Here is a 19,622-nt window from a genome sequence, read left to right on the forward strand (position 1 = left end):
CCATCCATCTCATCCCAAGCCATCACTGCCACTTTAAAGCTGTGTGATCTCCCCATCTTGGCTTCACAGAGAGAGGAGCTGGAATGGGGCTGCCCAGACCAAAGCTGCTCTGGGCTCTGGTTGATTTTCAGCTCCCATTTTTTCTCCTCTGACCTTTGCAAGCCAGCAGTGATCACTCAGTGCAGGAAAGTCACCCAGAGCTGGGAGCTGTGACAACCTTGGATGGTCTTCCAGGGCTCAAAGGGCAGTGTGGTTGTCAGAATGTCTTTTATGGCAATTGCTTTAGGATCATGGAATGGTTTAGGTTGGAAAGGACCTTAAAGATCACCTATTTCCAACCCCCCTGCCATGGGCAGAACCCACAGCACTGCTGTGTAGAGTCTCTCTATGGATTTTAATATTGAAAATATGACATTTTTTTGTTTCTTGAAGTTTCACTGGATAGATAAGTAGTTTCAAACAGAAACATATGTGCCAATGCCTTTCTGAATCCCTCGTGCTTTGGCTTACCTGAGCTGCTCCAGGTGCTGAGTGTTTCTGCAAAGGACAGTAAAACCAGGAATATTCCTACACCAAAACAAGGACCTCAGTAGTCCACATGTTTCCTGAGGGGTGGAGAAAAATCCTTTAATCTGTTGATAGCTCTCTGAGCTCTGGGATGTGGTTCTTCCTCACCTCCACCCAGGTAATGAGTGACTGCTCAATTATATAAATCTGGATAGCTCTTCAGACAGGTTTAGATGGCACCAGGCACTTAATGCCCCTCTCTATTCCAGTGGAGTCTGAATGATCAGTGCTTTCAAAAATCAGAATATTTGTCTTGTTTTATTGCATGAGAATAAATGCAAGCCCATAGTGTTTGGTAGTTTTTTTGTCCAATCTCTTTTGGAATTTTTCTGTTTTATTTTACTGCAGTCATCTTTGTATCCAGATATTCAGCTGACATAATTACATACTCTGAATTTTAACAATAAGCTCAAAGAGCTATTCTGCTGTATTAGATTTAAAGGAATGCTGTTATGTTAAAGAGGAGGAAAAATATGTTTATAATTCTGTGAAATCCCAAAATCAGTAATGCCAAAACAGTGACTAGCATCCCAGAGCTTATGTTTTATTCTTTTTTGCATTTCACTGATCTTCTGCCATAAAAATAGGCTTTCGCTTTTTGAAAGTCACTTTTATTTCTGTTTCTTTACTTCATTGACCAAGTTTTATTAACACCCTTTACCTAAATGCAAATTAAATCTTGAGGCATTTTGACTTGCAGCACAAAATAGCAACAGAGAAGATTATCTCAACCCAAAAGAGAAGTAATCGTTACTACAATTTAAAAGAAAATATTACAGAAATGTTTATTTTCTGCTTTACTGTTGTATTATATGTTTTCTCCTGGTGGTGAGCCTTTTTCACATGCTCTGTTGCCCTTGTGTGCTTAATACTACCTGAAAAATCTCTTACACTGGCAAGAAGGAGGAAAGAATTGTAAATTGGGAGTGTGGTCCTAATTTGAAAATTCTTTGTCTCTGTTTTCCATGGATATTTTCAGATTTCTCGTTAAAATATCTCCTCAGAACTCAGGAATTTCACAATTCCTGAAATTATTTTTCTTTACACACACAATTTCAGTTTTCTTCTCTCTCTGACTTGCTCTTGAGGGGCAGGGCTGATTTATTTGCCCTGAATCAGAGCATGGGGGTTGGCACGTGGGCATTTCACACCCTTTGGATGTTCAGCTCCTCTGCCTGGTGGTGCCATGGACCTCCTGAACAGCCCTAGCTCCATCCTCCTTTTTCTTGGAAACCTCTGTCCATCCTTGTAGTATTCTGAGTACTCTGAGCTTGGGAAAAAATCTGATTCAAGGCCAAATTTGAAGCAGCTGATGGGAAATTTTAGGAAAGCTTTGAGGATTTTGCATCTTGCAACCAACAGGCAGGGAAACTGGCAAGGTCTCGTTCAATCCTGGCCAAAATTTCAACGTGGTTTAGCACAAATAGCAGCATCTCAGCAGAGCTTTGGGTTTTCTACAGGGTTGTGCCAGAGAAAGTGTGAGCAGCTGTAATTATAACATCTAATACATGAAGTTTTTGCAAGACACTTCTAGATGTCAGCTCATGTAGTGTGAACTGGGGGAAGGCATTGGCCAGGAAAAGAGGAAGACAGCTCACCAGTGGGGTTTTTTAAGTAAAAGATGATTGCTATATTCAATACACATATTGTCACTGCCTCCCCATTGTGCAGCCTGAGGAAAATCAGCCCAAAATGCATTTAGCTTTGCCCGAGATTTCTAAAAATCTGCAGTCTAGCTGCACTTTATCCTGAAAAAAAATTACTTCCTAAGATAAAAAAATTTAAATTTTTTTCTTTTTAATTTTTCTTCTTTTATAATTAATAGTTTTTCAACTGCTAAAATATTTCTGTTTCACCGATTTGGCTTCTTTTTGTTTCGTTTTTTTTTTTGTCTGGTGATTTTTTTTTTTTAATCCACAAAACTTCAGACAAACCTTTCTCTAGTCTTGAGAAAATTAGTCTCTCTCCAAGATTCTGCTGGACACTGATAGGGAAAACCACTTCCTCTTGCAAGACATGGGCTGATAGTGCCTCAGTTTATCAGTGAGTGATGGACTTTGTCTGTTCTGAGTAAAGGTCTTGGGATCTCAGAGCTCAAGTGGAAGCCAAGTCTGCACCTTCATCTCTGCAAATGTATTCTATTTATGTGTATAAATGTATTCCTGTGCTTTGTGCCAAGCAGATGGGCACACTACGCTGAGCATCCCAAATGAGCAGCTCAACACGCAGCTAGAAATGCTGACAGTGCAAGGATTAGAGCAAGGAATAAACAGTGAGAGCAGGGGCTGGACTGGATTATTGGGCAGCTGTAAGAAATGCTGCCATCTCCAGAAGATAGGCTGATATTACACAGAGCAAGGGGAAAAGCCTTTAAATCAGAGAACAGCATTAAAGCTTGGATTGCTCTGGTGCCAATTCCAGTGCAGGTGAATGCCTGTAGCCACCTCCTAGGAAGGAGTAACCCTGTGTTAACTGTTCCTTGTGACAGTGGACACAGTGAGGACTGCATTTCCCTCTTTCCCACTGGATGGGATGCTCTGATGGGATTGCAGCACTGAGTGATGTGGTGGAAAAGGCTTGAGAGGCTTTTGGCTGCCAACTATCCCATGAAATAAAATAGATCCAAGGTGTGGATCAGCACCCAGACTGTGCTGAGCTGCATGAAAAGGTGAGACCAGAAGCAGCTGCAGGAATTGCATCGTGTCCAGCCTTTCTCTTGGCCAGGGACAGCCTAGTTCAGTGGGAGTGCAGCAGGATTGGGTCACTTGATCTGGAGCCTTCTCCACGTGGAGACATTTGTTAGGGTAACTGATCTAAACCCAGGTAAAGCCACACTGTCCTGCAGCATTAATTATTCTGACATTCATCCTCCTGGAAGCCCTGGGAAGAAGAATTTTTGCTCCTCAGTAAATGGTGTTAAATTGTGTATTTGTATGTATGCAAGCGCTTTCAAAATGCAAAGAAAACAAAATCTGAAAATCTCTGCAGAAAAGTGCTCTGGAGGGCTTCCAGCTGGTTAAAGGATTTTAAGAGCCTGTTAAAGGATGTACCTTCAAAAGATCAATTTAAATGCTGCCTGCTTTATACTCATTGTTTATAAAGTTGAAAGCATCTCTGATAGTGACTATTCATTCTCACAGCAGTCGCAGCAGAGCAGGAGCAGGTTGGTTTAACTCCATCCCTGCCATGTCCTGGAGAGGCAGAGGGAGCAGGTGGCTCTGTGGGGAGGAGCTCAGCTCAGCACAGGCACTGAGGGATTGAAAGGGCAGGAGGCTGACTTCCTGCAGTAATCCAGCCTTTCAGCACCTGGCTGAGGAACAATGTGTGCAGGAGCTGTGTTATTTTGTGCAGGACACTGCTGCCATGTCTGTGTGCTGAATAACCTCGTGTTGTAGGGCTCTGTCTGCTGCAGGAGCAGCACTTCACCCACTCACAGAAGAGTTTGTCCTGTTCCCGGTGCTGCAATGGAGAAAGCCCCTGGGAGATGGTCTAGAAGTAGGGAATGGCTGATACATGGATGCTCTTAAGACGACTGGTGTTAAATACATCAGGACGTGTTTGGACAATGCTCCCAAGCACATGGTGTGATTCTCAGGGGTGTCCTGTGCAGGGCCCGAGTTGGACTTTGATGATCCTCACAGGTCCCTTCCAACTCAGAATTTCTATGATTTTATAAGTACCCTGATGCAGTGTCCATCCTTGAGTGCAGGAAGTGCCTTTACAATTCTCCTTGAGCTCTGTGGTCGCAAAGGATGGTCCTGAGGTCTGCCATGAGATCAAACCTTTTCTGTTGTGTGAGTCCAGAACCATGACCAAAAGTCTGGCTTGATCATTTGCTACCCAGGGATGCTCCCACAGGTGGTCAGCAAGTTGTCTCTCACCTGCCTGCAGGGCAGGGGGGCAGGGCACTCTTTCCAAGCCTGCTGCAGAGCTGTGTGGGTCTCACCATTGGGGAACATTCCTGCTTGTTTGCTCAACATCCACAGGCAGGACCCCTGCAGGGGATAAGGGCATGGCAGAGCCTTGAGAATCAGAGAATGGTTTGGGTTAGAAAGGACCTTTAAAGGTCATCTAGTCCAGCTGCCCTGCAGTGAGCAGGGACATTTTCAAGCAGATAAAACCCCCTTGCCTGCTCCAAGTGCTGACAGACTCCAGCAGCAGGCAGGAGCCATGAGCTAACTTTTCCAGGACAAGAGGAAGTGAAGCTGGAGCCTCTGTGCAAGAACATCCTCTGTGCCACTCTGACCCTTTGACCTCCAGCACTCTCTTGAATTTTCGGTGGTTTCAAGAGTGGGTTTTGCTACTTCCCATATTTAATATGTTCTGTGGCACTATAGATCTCAGACCTAGGAAAATGACTCCAGTAAGTTGTTGCACTTTGCCTTTCTTGGTTACACCTCAGCACTCATAATGACGTAGAGCTGATCTCAACCAGATCTCCTCCATGAGCTATTCCAGGCATTGGCACTTCTTAAGAAGCAAGGGAAACTTCCAAGCCCCAGAGCAGGAAAGTCAGAGTGATCAGTCTGTCTTTTCAATAGGGTTTATGTACCACTCTATAGCTCCTGATACAAACTTCAGTACTAAACATTCCTAAGTAAAGTTTGTATTCTCCAGCTCCACAGCTTAAGGCAGTTGAGCAACAGGGTTTGTATATGTGGGTGTAAATTAATCTGAGGGGTTTTCTTCCCTCAAGGATGATGCCAGAGTCCCCAGTTTCAAGTCAGAGTCCCTGGGTTCAGTTAAACAGGTACATCAGATGGTTGCTCAAGTCCATGCACAAGCAGAGCGTGACTGCTCATTCTACTGGATAAACATGGATTTCAAGTTACAGTTAGAGATGTAGCCAAAATCAGTGGATTTTACAGGGGAACTGAGGGGTTTTCTCCTTCCCAGACCACTAAAGCTGAGTCTGACCCATTTCAAGACCCATGAGGTTTCTTCAGTCCCAGCAGGACAAATGTGGTTGCTGGTGTGTTGTTGGTTAAACCCCATCTCCTCCCTGTGTACCCTTCCCAAAGAGCATCTGTTCAAGTATTTTCCTGAATGGGCTCCTGAGCTCACGTTGCTTCCAAGATTTATACATTTCTTCACTAAATTTCCCACCTTCCTTTGGCCTTTTTACTTGCTGGAGCTCATTTACATGCACAGCCCCCTGCAGATGCAAGAAACGCTGAAAACCTGCACCCATTTGGTTTAGTGATGGAATTTGTATTCTTTCCCCAGGAGGCCAGATCTGGCTTTGAGCTTGTTGGATGACAGGTGGGGTTTCCAGTGAGTCCATTTAAATAAGAGTGCTGTAATTAAGAGGATCTGGCTAAAGAAATTGCACAAATTAGAGCAGACAGCTGTTGTTTGAAAGGAACAAGCAGTTTTGTGGTTTTTAAACATAGCCAGCTCTTGGCTTGCTGCCAGAGATACTTACATTAGATCTTATGGATACAAGTCTTCAACTGTTAAAAATATAAGTGAAAATAACTCTATTTCCCCCCCAGAAAAAAAAATGTAATGGGCAATAGGCAACACAAGGAAGATACTCATAAACTTTATAGCATAGCCTAGAGATGACTGCCTTCAGGTGTGTACAGAACAGAGAGAGGCTTTTGAGGGCAAAAAATACTACATCCACTTTGTTTTATTCCTGCTTTTATGCACAAAAGGTGAGATTCCCAAAACAGAAGTTTAAACTGGGACCATAGCTCAGTGTGCAGATCCTTTTCCTTCAGAAAAATGTGTCCTTTCTGCTTTCTCGAGACAATTCAGTGTGGAAGGGATCAATCCAAACCAGCTTCTGCAGGGTTCTGGTGGTGAGCTTTGGCTGATGAAGCTGTGAGAGGATCAGTGTCATGTATATGACCAACCTGGTCTAGTGGGAGGCATCCCTGCCCATGGCAGGAACTTTAAGGGTCTTTAAGGTCTCTTCCAACCCAAACCATTTAGTGATTCCATGATTCTGTATCAAGGATTGGAAAAGAAACCTCAGTGATCAGTTCTGCCCATTATACGTAGAGAGATTCCATCATTTCTATGTGCCAGGAGGAGAGTTTTTCACTGCCCTGCTCAAATAACTGATGGTTGTATAAAACTGGGGACCAGAGCTCAGCTTTTTCCAGGCTTCTCTGACATGCAGGTGCTCAATGGGTGTCTAGAAATGTGATTAATTCATTGCTTTCCCCACCAGCAAGTGGGGAAAGAGAAGTTTTCATGCTTAAAATCAAGCATGTGCTTAAAACAAATTGCTGTGTCTCGTTGGTGTCTCTGATAACTTGAAAAAGTCAGACCCAGATGCCTCCACAGAAGCTCTGCAGGAATGCAGGTGACACCAGCTTGAAGTCACACCACTGGATGGGCACTGTACTGGGATGGGGACCAGAGGAGATCTGGGAGTGACTTTTGTCTTCTCCACTAGTCCCCTGAGAAGCTTGTCCATCTGTCCTTCTGCTGTACAGGCACTGTAAAGTTGCTGACCCCTTTCTGTGAGCCTGGAGCTCTGCTGGTAAAAAACCACAGGCCCAGCTGGTTATGAAGTGTTTGCAGTGTTTGCTAGAGGTGTTTATAGAGCTCAGAGCAGGGAATGTGAGTATGGGCTTAGGGAACCAAGAGGAGAAATGAGGAATGTAAAAAAGAGGTGCTTTCTTTCCAAAACCCTCAGTAATACTTTCCTTCCGCTTTCTGAGCAGTTTGATTTTTTTTTTTTTTTAATATTTAAACTTTTACGTCGTTCTTCACCATCCCTTATTTATTCTCACCTTGTCTCCTTCTCTAGGAAAACCTCTTTTTTGTGATGGAATACCTCAATGGAGGAGACCTCATGTTCCACATCCAGAGCTGCCATAAGTTCGACCTTCCCAGAGCAACGTAAGACGTTTATCATTGCCTTTGGGCCTGACTTGCTTTTATTCCCAGCTCTGTTACTGCCCTGCAGAGGAAATCTTGGGCAGATTATTTTACCTCTCTTCACCTTGCCCAGCTGAAAAGTGGGGAGGATGCTTGTGCTGGAAGCCAAGTCCCTCTCTATTCCAGCAGTCTCCAAACTCAACAAAACCATACAGGCCATCCTCCCAGCTCAGTGAAGGACTGGAGTGAGTCACCTCCCATCCTCTTTTCCCTCCCACAGATGACTTTTAAACTCCATCCACACAGTTGGTTTCACTCAGACATGACCTTGCTTCTTTACAACACTCCGTAGCCAAGCTGAGGTTCCCAGCCCAGTGGTCAGAAGTGAAGCTGTTGTTTGTTAGAAGTAATGGGATTTTCCCTTTTTTCCCCTTAAATTTCAAGGGGGTGGGGTGAAAACCTATCAAAAGCACAAAAGGTAAATTTAAACAAAGAATTAATATACCAGCAGAGAATTAAAAATATATTTAGCTTTGATTAAAGTAAATACAAGAATTAGAATAAATGAAAGGTGCTTTTGATCCTTCTGCAAGCAAAAGGTATTTTGAAAGTCAATATTGAAACCACTATAGGAATTACTTTTATTTAATAATTTAATAACAAAAACCCCACACCGTCTTTTAAATCACTGTTTGATGATATTTTTCAAATGCATTTGAATGTCCAGAATTAAGGGCCAATGCATTGAAGACTGAGGGAGCAAAGCTGTGCCACACTGGATGGGTTTCATTCCCTTCTCTGGTTTCATTCCCTTCTGGGACAGCACTTTCATTCTTCACTCTGATGCTGCCTCTTTGCAGCAGGATATGGTGGTGTCCTTTGGGTAAGAATGTGCTGAGAACAACGACTTCAAGCTCAAAAAAACTCCAGAGAAAGGCCACCAGCCTGCTGGATAGCCCATATTATGGATAAGCTTTCAAAATCAGAAAAAAAATTTCTTCACTGAAAGTGTGGTCAGTCATTGGAACAGGCTGTCCAGAGAAGTGGTGGAATCACTGTCCCTGCAAGTGTTCAAGAAGTGTGGATGTGGCACTTGGGGATGTGGTTTAGTGGTGGTTTTGGCAGTGCTGGGTTAATGGCTGGACTCGATGCTAGAGGGGTTTTCCTGCAAAAATAATTCCAGAACTCCAAGATTCTTTGAAAAGCAGGTCATAAATCTGGGCAGGGAAGAGGGCAGGGAGTCTGTGCTCCCCATTCCAGATTCCCCCCTGCTTTTGGGAATCTCACATGACCCATCAGTAAAACACAGTCACCCAAAGCCTTCTGGAGACACTCCAAACCTTCTGAGAACCTAATGAAATTTTGGCTCTTGTGGGGACAAGGTTTCCATCTTTTTGGGTCTAGTTGAAAAAATCTTTGGGAAGCTCCTGTTCTGACTTGTGCCTTCTGTCATTCAGGTTTTATGCTGCTGAAATCATTTGTGGGCTCCAGTTCCTCCATTCCAAGGGCATAATATACAGGTAATTTAACTCTTTAGTGTAATTAATATGCTAAATGCTAAACCTTTTCTGCTTTTCCTTGCAAGCACCAATGCCAGCAGAGAGGCTGTTTCTTGGCTGTTCTTACTGGCATTGCAATTCTCTGCAGATCTCCCTTTTACATAGTTTGGGTGTTTTATTTTGAAGAAAGAGTGTAGAAAAGGCAGTTTTGATCCTTCTTTCAGAACCCAGTTCTATCTCAGTTATCATTAAAACAAACCCTTGGATGCATTTACACAGAGCCATTCACACAGCACACAGCGTAGGCACCTTGTTTAAGCTTTCAACATATCAGGGTATACTAAGGTCAAGTCAGACACAAGAAATTTGTTACATCTGCTGTGCTGGTTACCTTGGGACAGTGGTGACAAGCTCAACTCAAGTAGCAAAAGCAGGAAGACACTGATGTATCTTAATTTTGGATTAATTTTGTGCACAGTGGGGAGACGGGATTCAACTCACCATCATGAATCTGAATTGTCTGTTAAGTTCTTCTTGTAGTAAGCAGAGAGCAGAGGGCATTTTAAGGTTCATCAAGCCCGAGTTAAAATGTGTATGGGAAGTACCCAGTTCTACCAGAAATTAGGCCACAGTCTGATTTCCCATGGCCAAAAGGAGGAACTGAATTTCTGGGGAGCTCTGGTTAAGCTCAACCTCATGGCAAAATTCAGTTACTATATTGCAGCCTTCTTTAAAAGCAGAAAACAAATAACTTGTCACAAATAAATGAGAAAGCTCCCTACAGCAACAATGTTTGCTGAACCCAAAATGAGCTTATTTCAGTGTTTGTCATGTAGCATGAACATTAGAGCAAATGCTGAAAGTGGATGACTTGCTCACAATCCATTCTCCCTTTAAAACACGAGCTTTGATTTTTATTAGTACTCATGTGGGAGCCATTTATAGTCTTTATTGACCAGTGATGGTGATTGCATAAACATGAGATCAATATCAGTGGCATTAAGCTAAGATGATCTCTGGGGCCTCAGCAACTTTTCTGGCTCTAATTATTATTCTCCATGGGTGAAGGGAAAAATTTTCTGGTGCCCAAATCACTTGCCCATGTCTGTTATTTTTAGTCAGTCTTCTCAGAAAATCTGATTAAAAATATCCACAGGACATGGTGACTTTATGGCAGGGCTGCTAATGCTGGCATTTTATTTATAATTCACATTTTTACTTAGAATCACTGCGCCAGTGCTGTGTTGGGATTTGGGACCCATTTCCTCCTGAAAGGAGAGGGGTGTTTAGAGTCTGGAGCTTTGGGAATTGAGGGAAAATTGGGACATCTAGGCACTGGGTAGCATGTGGATGGGAAGAAATATCTCATTCCCAGGAGTTGGTGATACTGCTTTGGGTATCAAGCGTTGAGAGAAAAGGTTTAAGCAGTCCTACTCTCTTCCCTTTTTCACTGAAGACAATGACAACAAGGTCAGCTGAGAACACAGAGTCATCAGTATCTCTGTCAGAACAAACTAAGCACTTAGGAAAGTGAATAGAAATAATTTTTGAAACTACATCTCTTGCGATGCCGTAAGAATAATGAATCCAGCTGTTCTGTCTCATGCACCCACGTTTGGAAACATTGGCTTAAATTTTAACGAATGAGCCGAGGTGTTTTTTGGCAGAAACTCCAGTCCCTGGAGCCAATGAGTTTGAGACTCATCAAAATAATGAAATCAAACTGTAGGTGATGGGTTTTTTTTTGTTTTGCTTCGATCTACCGGATGAATAAAAGCAGTGCTGGCAGCCCGAGATTGATCTTAACGTTGTAACTAAAATAAGCCATTCCAGCTGGAAATTGTGACAACATGAGTGTCTGCCTCTTGGAAGGCAAATGTCTCGTTTTTTTCTGTATTTCTCTTTGATTGATGACTCCCATTTTGTCTTGGGCCATATTCTTGCAGCAGCAAACAGTTGCCCTGTGACAACAATTTAGTGTGTAAACACTACAATGTCCCTTACCCTGATGGGGACCTGGCCCAAGCAAGACAAGGAGCTCTGCACAGAGAGAGGCTTCCCTGCAACTGGGGGCCATTATCCAAGGAGCATCAAGCATTAGAAATTACCTTCTTTAAGGAACATTCCTGAAAAAAACCCCACATTGTAAAACAGTTGTCAGCGGGAGGGTGTCCCTGCAGTGGCGTCCTTGTTAGGCCTCTGGCCTGAGATGTGGAAAATCACAGATTCACAGAGTGGTTTGGGTTGGAAGGAATCCTAAAGATCACCAGCCCCCTCGCCATGGGCAGGGAAGCATCCACAGGATCAGGCCCCATCCAACTTGGCCTTTTGGCCAAAATACGTGTAGGCTGTGAATTAGCATGAAAAATAACAATTACTCCCTCAGCTGTGGGCACAAGCAAATGTGTCTGGGTGCTTTGGGAGCCCTGAGAAGGAGCAGTGACTGATAGCACAAACCAGGCAGTGCAGGAATGTGTGTGCTCACAGACCAGGTGACCCAAATTCTACCCGCATCCCCAGTTAAGTGCAGGATCACTGATCCAAACATTTTACCTGGGTCATTATATCAAATAAAAACAAAACCTTTAGGTAAGATTTAAGAAAATTAACATAGAAACCATGCCAGCCCTCCTTTCTTTCTGCCTTTTTTTTCTTCTTTACAAGCTTTTCTCTCCTTTCAGAGTTAGTTCCCACTTGAGGACTTCTTTGTTCTCCACCAATGGTCATGATTCATCAGCTCATTTGCTTTTATTTCCTTCTCTTTGCATTTCTGTTTTCTTCCTCCCTCTGGGCTCTTTGCTTCCCAGAGTAGCTCAGAGCCTAAAAACTCAGACAACAGCCTGGCAGCTGAGTGTGAAAGGCTTTGTAAATCCCAGGGTTCAGATGGTGCAGCCCAGCAGTGGTGGGGGCTCTGCTGATGTCTGGATTATTCTGACCCTCTGCAGGGCCTGTGGGTCCTTACTTCTTGTGACATTTGTAGAAGGAGATCTGGCAGCAGCTTCAGAGAGAATATTGAGATTCCCAAGGGAGGAGAGAGTGAGGATTACCTGCTCTCATTCTCCAGGTTGTGTTAGGGCAGGAGCACCAGCTGGCACAAAGCCCTTCTTAGCTTCACTATTGTGCATCCTTGAAGGAAACAGCTTCTAAAAGCTGCCTTGGGTGATGTGATCCCTGGAAGTGTTCAAGGCCAGGCTGGATGTGGCTTGGAGCAACCTGGTCTAGTGGGAGATGTCCCTGCCCATGGCAGGGATTGGAACTGGGGGATCTTCAAGGTCCCTTCCAAGTCAAACCATTCTGTGATTCCATGATTCTGTGTCCTCTCCAGCAGATAAATCAGTGCTGGGAGAAGAGAAATGCAGAAGAGGGATGCTGAAGCCCAAGAAAGCAGTTCCTCATTTATCCCTCAACCTTCCTTTGTATTTCCAGCATGTAGGCACTACACAGAGGCAGAGAACAAGTGTAATAAATACAACCTGCTAAAATAACTTGGTGTGCTTTGCACTTTGAAGAATGGGGTTTTCTTCTCTTCCTCCAGAGACTTGAAGCTGGACAATGTCCTCCTGGACAATGAGGGGCACATCAAAATTGCTGACTTTGGGATGTGCAAGGAGAACATGTTTGGAGATGCAAAGACAAGCACTTTCTGTGGGACTCCTGACTATATTGCCCCTGAGGTAGGTGTGGGGCACAGGGAGGTCAGCAAGTGCTGTGGGACAGGAAACACATCTCCAGACAAAACTGTTGTGCATTGGTGGAGGTTGCAAAGAGTAATAACCTGGTTTGGAGCAGTTCCAGGCCAGAAACTGGATTTCAGCATGGCTCAGAGTTGTGTTGCTGTTTGGCATTGCTTATTTCTGTGGCTAATTAATTTTTTATTTTTTTTTTTGTGCAAATGGAACTTGGCTTAAACCAAGAAAGAGAATGCTTAATGGAAATTATTTTTGGGCCATGGCAGAATAAACTCCAAGAGGTTCTGCAATTGAGGGACAGACATAGCCTGAGGAATGCTGACTGTACCCTTTCCCTTATTTCTTTCAATTTTTAACCAGACAAAAACTTGTTCTTTTTTTTTTTTTTTTTTCCTAGAAAATTTAGGTATTTTAAACTAGATCCCTCCAGAAAAGAGAAAGTTTCCTTAACCTGATAACTTCACACAATGATAGATCTTACTATGGAGAGGCTTTGACTAATTAGGTGGCCAAAGAAAATATTTTTTTAGCTCAGAGAAAAATGTTCAAGTCATTTATGCCTCATGTCTGACATCAGTCTGAAATCCATTTATTTACCTTTCAAGATTCCATTTTGTAATTTTGGTATTTTCCAAAGAATTGTCAAAGCCTTTAGGGGTTTTTTTTTCCCCTCTACTATAATTCCTTGTTCCTTCACTGTGCACTAAGGGCTCAAGTCTGGCTGAGGTTACACCACTGCAGGCTCAAGGGTCTCTTCAAATCAATTGGATTTCTATTGCCTAAGAATGGGTGTAAGTGTGCTCTGCAATCAAGCTGCATTTGTCTTTTATTCTACTTCTGTATGCCTTTATTTAAGAAAAAAAAAAAAGCTATTTTTTGCTCCTAAAAAAAAAATATAGCCAAGTTTTGATCCATTATCTGTGATTTTATTTTCTAGAAAAGAGGAAAACTGAAATAGCTCAGAGTTTTATTTCTACACCATGTTTATTTTAGGGATTCAACGAGTGCATATAAAACATTTTATCTCTAAATTGAAAGCACTTCAGGAGTTTATGGATCATCTCTCCTGCCACAGGCAGGAGCACTGGACTCTGTCAGTATTTCACTGCAGCTGCTGCCACTGTAATTTGTTACAGACCCAACACCTTGGCCACAGCCATGCAAATAAGGGGGGTTTGGGTCAGTAGACAAGCAATTATTTTTTCATTTCAAAAAATACCTGACAAGGAAAAAAAAACAGCCTGAAATGAAATTACTGAGTTTATTTTCATCCCAGAGAATTTAAAACAAAATAAACCTTTTTCTTTCTGACTGCCATAAAACACTTCAATTTCAGATACTCAATTTCCAGATACTTTAGACTTTTAAAGAAAAAGCCTTATAAAAATAATTTCTCTTTTCAGAAGGAAAGGTTGGGATGATTTTGTTTGTAAGTGATCCAGAAAAAATATATTAAGGGGTTTTGCTGATTTCTTTTTCTTTTGGCTCTGAGTGGAACTCATTATATATATGACAACATATATTCAGATCTCTTTTTTGTCTCTTCTGGAGACAGATGTAGTATAGAGCATCCCATTGCAACAAAGATATGGGCTCAAGAGTAAAGATTGTGCCTCAAAATTAAATTTTCCCCTCAACAGCTCTAAAATTCTGATAAGAATCCTACACACCACAGTCATCATGTGAACCTTTAGATATTTCCAATGTAAAAATCTGTGTATGAGCAAGTTTTTGAGGCTCTTTGAGAACCAAAGGAGACAAACGGGGCTTGTATTTTACAGCAGGTAGATATTTATCAGGATGTTTAAAATTGGGCAAATTCCCTTCCTTGGCCATAAAAGGAGCTGGTGATAAGTGGTTCAGCTCTAGATGTCTCCACAACAGACATCTAAAGGCAGGTGAGATTAATTTTGCTTCTCCAGAGAGGAAGTTTGAGAACTTGGTGATGGTCCTTTAGGCCCCGGTGAGGTCGTCATTCCAGCTGGACGTCACTTTATAGGTGACACTGGAAGGTACAAACTAAGGGACAGACTGAGGACAAATTTCCATTCCTCCATCTAAAACCCAGCTGGTCTCAAGAGGACACATCAGCAACCCCTTTCATGTTTTTCCTGGGGAAGATTTTGCTGGGGTAGAGTCACACCATTTTAAGTGACTGATAGTCCTAAAGTACCTTTATGCTGCCACATTTGTAATTTTAAAACTCAGCTTGTTTCACTGGAATCAATCCCAAGATGCTGATACCTGACCATTTGTCTTCTTGGACTTCACAAGCCTGATTTGAACCCCTGGAGAGCAGGCTAAAGATGACTTGTCTCATCTCTTATATTTGAGATCTCTCTGGTAGCCAAGGATTTATTCAAGTTACGTAAGAATTACATGCAGCCTGTTGTCTGTAGAGCCAGGGACTGTTTTGGCACCCAGGTGTGGCTGTGCCTCGTTGCTCCAGGAGCCACATGCTCTGCTCCACTGGCAGATTTCAGGCAGGAAGCACCTCTGATAGAAGCAGCTGTTGCAAGGCCACAGTCTGGCCACCCTCCTGAAGTTGAAAAACTCATGTCAGACATTTTACTTCTGCCTTTGTGGCTCCTCTTTCTGGGCAGATATTGCTGGGGCAGAAGTACAACACCTCTGTTGACTGGTGGTCCTTTGGTGTCCTCCTGTATGAGATGCTCATTGGCCAATCCCCTTTCCACGGCCAAGATGAGGAGGAGCTTTTCCAGTCCATCCGTATGGATAACCCCTTCTACCCTCGCTGGCTGGACAAGGATGCAAAGGACATTTTGGTGAAGGTAAGAATCACCACCCATCAAATGAAAGTCTTTCTGCCAGAATTACTGTCTTCAATTTGTTTATCTTCAGCTGTTGTAGAGAGGAAGAGATTTAGTTTAGTCACTGTCTTTCTTTGTGGGCATCAAACCACACCTCTCCCATAAGGAATTTGTGTATCTTCCTTCTCCTGATCCATGATAGTGGCTCCTCACAGACACCAGCAGAGATCAGTTTCTTTGCAGAGCAGTCCTCATGGTGCAAGGCTCGATAACTCCTGGAAAAAATACTTCAAACTAAGGGTTACATCAGACTGAGATGTTGAACTTCTCTTTTTGGGGCACATGCTGGCTGGCACCTTTCTGCCCAAACAGCCAGTACTTCTGTCAGGAGCAGAGGTAGTAATCATCTTAATACCAATCAGTAAACTTCCTTGTTTAGGAAAAAAAAAAATCCCAACATTTTCTCCATTATGGCCTCTTCTCATTGCACTGACTATGGATAATTACACATTCCACCCTGCCTTATGACTGTATTATCATCAGAGAATTTAACCTATGGGATCAACATTGCAGCTTTTTGTAAGAGAGCCTGAGAGGAGACTGGGAGCGAGAGGGAACATCCGCCAGCACGCCTTTTTCCGGGAAATCAACTGGGAAGCTTTAGAAGAGAGAAGGATGGAGCCTCCTTTCAAACCAAGAGTGGTAAGGATGGATCTTCTTTCAGTTCCTCTTCAGGTCTTCTAAACTGTGCATTTCTGCTGGTTGCCTGACCTGATCCTCACAATACTGTTTCGTGGTGGCTGCAAGCCTGGGTCTGGCATGCCCACACCTGAGAAACCATAAATTACTCATTGCTTCCTCAGTTACTGCAGCAGGGTAACACCTTCCCATCACCACAGAACTGCAGCCCATTCTGAAGGGATTATCTTTCATTGCACTGCAGAAGGTAAAACAGTTCAGGAAACAATTGTTTGGCTACATCAGAATAATTCTGACTATTAATAACAGTCTCGTTAAATTATTACAGCCCTGTTAATAATAATAATAGAATTTAATTTGACAAGCACATCATACTTTCATTTTACAGTCTTCCACAACTGTTATACAATTGGTGAGTTCAGTCTGCCATGTTACAACGCTGTAACATCCCTGTCTGGCAGAATTCCTGGATCACAGGCTCAGTGCCTCCTTCATAATATTTATATTTACTGGCTCCCAACAGAAGGTTGAGCTGAGCCCATAGGAAGCAGCCTGATAGGGCCAGTACCATGGTAATAAAGATCTGACTGTTAGTGGTTTAACATCTTTTTTTTTTTTTCCTTTTCTTGAAGAAATCTCCAAGTGACTGTAGCAACTTCGACAAGGAATTCCTAAATGAAAAACCCAGACTGTCCTGTGCTGACAGAGCACTGATTAACAGCATGGACCAAAATATGTTCAGCAACTTCTCTTTTGTGAACCCTAAAATGGAGAAAATATTTTCCTGAGATCTGCCTTACTGAAGGAATTCTCTGTAATGATTTGAGTAGCACTTTGTCAACTGAAGACTGTGCATGGTTGTTTTTATCAAGAACCCTCCAGAAAGAAACCACCTCAGCAAAAGTTTGTACCATGCCTGGAGGCTTCTGACTTTTTCCAGTCCATAGTAGATGCCAGCCCACTCTTCACTGATGATAAAGTTTCTTTGTGGTATCTTTTGGTCTCTCTTCTCTCTCTTCCCAATGTTCTTGAAGTTGAAAGCATCTGAAAATGGGGAGGTGCCAAAACCTGTTCCCCACTACTTGTACACACAGCCAACAGGTTTCTCTGTAAGGAAAAATAGGTATATTTGAGCTTCTGGTGATGTCAGTGCCCATTTTGGGAACTCTGACCCAGACAGACCCACCTTCTTCTGAAGGAAAAGTGGTTTGCTCAAGGCCTGAGGGTATCAGGGAAGACTCAGGTTGGATGCTTTGGCAACCTCCACTTGTACATGTGCAGAATTGCCAAATTGTGCACAGCTTTGAAGAAGAAATTTACTCCCTACACCCTTTAAAAATGCTGTTCACGCATGTTAGGACTCAATTTTTCTCCATAGGACAAAGAGGCCTTTTTCAGGTGCCCATTCCACCATCTGCACATCTCAGTGGATCGTTACCGAAGGGAGTGCCAAGATTGGTACAGAAAACCAGAGGTTTACACTTAGTGCCTGAGCAGGAAGGATGGGAAGTTGCAGAATGCTTCAAGAACCCTGTTCTAAAGCTTTAAGGGTTTTCTGACACACCAAACTCAGGGCAAGGTCTCAATGGGCTTTCTGACATTTTAACCTAAAATCACATTAGAAAAATGCAACGTTTCCCCAAAGCATTGTTTAAGCATTGTAAAAGTGGCCTTCCAGTCACAGAATTGGGGTTTTCACTTGAAAGGTATTAACTGGTCCTGCAAAGGCTGATTTACTTTCTCTAAATGATGTCCCAGCTCTTGGGCACAGGTCAACGAGCTGCACATGATGGTGCAGGAGGCACATCAGGTGAGGGTGGCCCTCACCTCCACCTTGTGACATTTTGCTGTGTGTTCTGTCCCTTTGCAGTCTGTGGGAATGTGGGTGGGTTTAAAAAAACAAAAATATTTTCTGTGATCCTTTCATCAGGGGATCCCTTTAAATAAAGGTGCACTGTTTTCTGAGGTTGGAGATTTGTGAAACCACCCAGTTACTGCTTGTCGCCGAGATACCCGTGCAAAGCTGGGTCAAAATCAAGTCAGAGCCTAAAAAAGAAGATTTTTAAACAACTTAGCTTTAGGCAGTCACTCAAGTTGGTGTTGGGATCTATTTGAAGAACGTAAATTTGGAGCTTTGTTGCATCAGCCTCCAGTCCATGGAGAAGAAAAGCTGCAGCAGGTGAGTTATCCCAAAATCAGGTTCCCTTCAGATGTGCCTTCCTGGTTCTGCGGGTCCAGGCTGTCCATTTGGACCTCCCAACAGGATGAATGCGGCCTTGCAGGCAGTGCTGGGATATCACTGGCAGTGACTGCAGGCACAGAATCCAGCAGGAGCAAGGACTGAAGTGCCTGAAGTCAACAAGAAGAGCAGAACACTCTGAGAAAGGTTTCAGTCCAGTGACTCTGATGAAATCCTTGTTTGTGCTGTATGAAATGCAGGAGGGGGCAGCTGTGCTTGCAGTTTGTGGAGCTGGTCATCATGTTTAATTAGAATGGTTAACATGAATTTTTTAAAATACCAGTGCTGTTTGTACAGTTTAATAAAATGTTGTGTATAATTGGGAAATGGGCATTGAAGTGATTAAATAGGGACAAAGAACAGGGATGCTTAGAAAAGCCATTAAAATAGCTCTGTGCTGTCTGGGGAACATTCCCCAGGGGAATTTTGACGTGTAAATACACAGCAGCAGCAAGCACTTGAACAACTACTACTCCACAGGGCAATATCTAAACTGAGGATTTGGTGCTGTGCAAAGGTACCCAGGAAGAGAGTGAAATGTTCCTTTTTACTACCAGAAGGTGACACAGCTCTGAATATATGGGGTCTGGTATCTCAGAGGGGTTGCAGAGGAGATGTGCAGAGGTTTTTATTAAAAGAGGGTGACTTAGGACATCTTCATTTGACACCCAAATGAGGGTCAGTCAAGTCCTGTGAGGGCCTGAGTGTGTCTGTGACTCTGATGGAGTCTGGCCAGCCTGGTCCAGGCTAGAGACTGCATTTCTAAGCGTTTGAAGTCTGGCAGCATCCCTGGAGGACTGTTAGAGATGTTCTCTCTGTTGCAGCACAGCAGTTTGGTCTTGACACCAATGCAGGGAGAACCCAAGAGCATAGACTAAGGAAGGAGGGTGCTGGTTCACCTCTTGTGGTTAAGTCACTGAAGAGAAACAGGTTTTAACACCTCTCTGATCAGAAGGAGGGCTCTCTGCACTCCAGCTGTGGTCCCATAGAACCACAAGCATGACTTGTGAAGGAACTCGTTGAGTAACTGCTAGAGCAGGCACAGCATTAGGATTAGTGTGAAGCTTTTGATGCAAACCACAAGAAGAGGCACCCGCTTCTCTCTGCCAGGTACCTTCAGCTTGAAAACCCAATAAACCCAGTGAGGATGGGGGCAGGGGGATGGGGGAGGTGGGTACGAGCCACCACAAACCTGCTCTCTGTGCGTCCCAGCTGTGCCTGTGGGGTGTGAAGAGTGACGTGGGAAGCAGCAAACGCTTTCCTGTGGTGACAGTGATTGAGAGATACCAGCCAGGGAGGGCTGAAAGCCTAACACCCACAC

The 19,622-nt window shown here is 43.4% G+C and overlaps 1 protein-coding gene across 1 annotated transcript in view; it reads left to right on the forward strand.

The window, feature by feature from the left end:
* The window catches only part of PRKCQ (protein kinase C theta), a 52,275-nt gene extending 33,699 nt beyond the window's left edge, over positions 1–18,576 (forward strand). Inside the window, exons 14-19 of the mRNA XM_053978458.1 lie at positions 7,334–7,425; positions 8,862–8,924; positions 12,439–12,577; positions 15,196–15,384; positions 15,937–16,065; positions 16,695–18,576. Of these exons, the coding sequence (XP_053834433.1) occupies positions 7,334–7,425; positions 8,862–8,924; positions 12,439–12,577; positions 15,196–15,384; positions 15,937–16,065; positions 16,695–16,850 (768 nt within the window). The 3' untranslated portion in view covers positions 16,851–18,576. The remainder of the gene's footprint in view (positions 1–7,333; positions 7,426–8,861; positions 8,925–12,438; positions 12,578–15,195; positions 15,385–15,936; positions 16,066–16,694) is intronic.
* The last annotated feature ends 1,046 nt before the right edge of the window (positions 18,577–19,622 follow it).

The sequence above is a fragment of the Vidua macroura genome, chromosome 5 (genome assembly GCF_024509145.1).
Source record: "Vidua macroura isolate BioBank_ID:100142 chromosome 5, ASM2450914v1, whole genome shotgun sequence".
Taxonomy (NCBI): domain Eukaryota; kingdom Metazoa; phylum Chordata; class Aves; order Passeriformes; family Viduidae; genus Vidua; species Vidua macroura.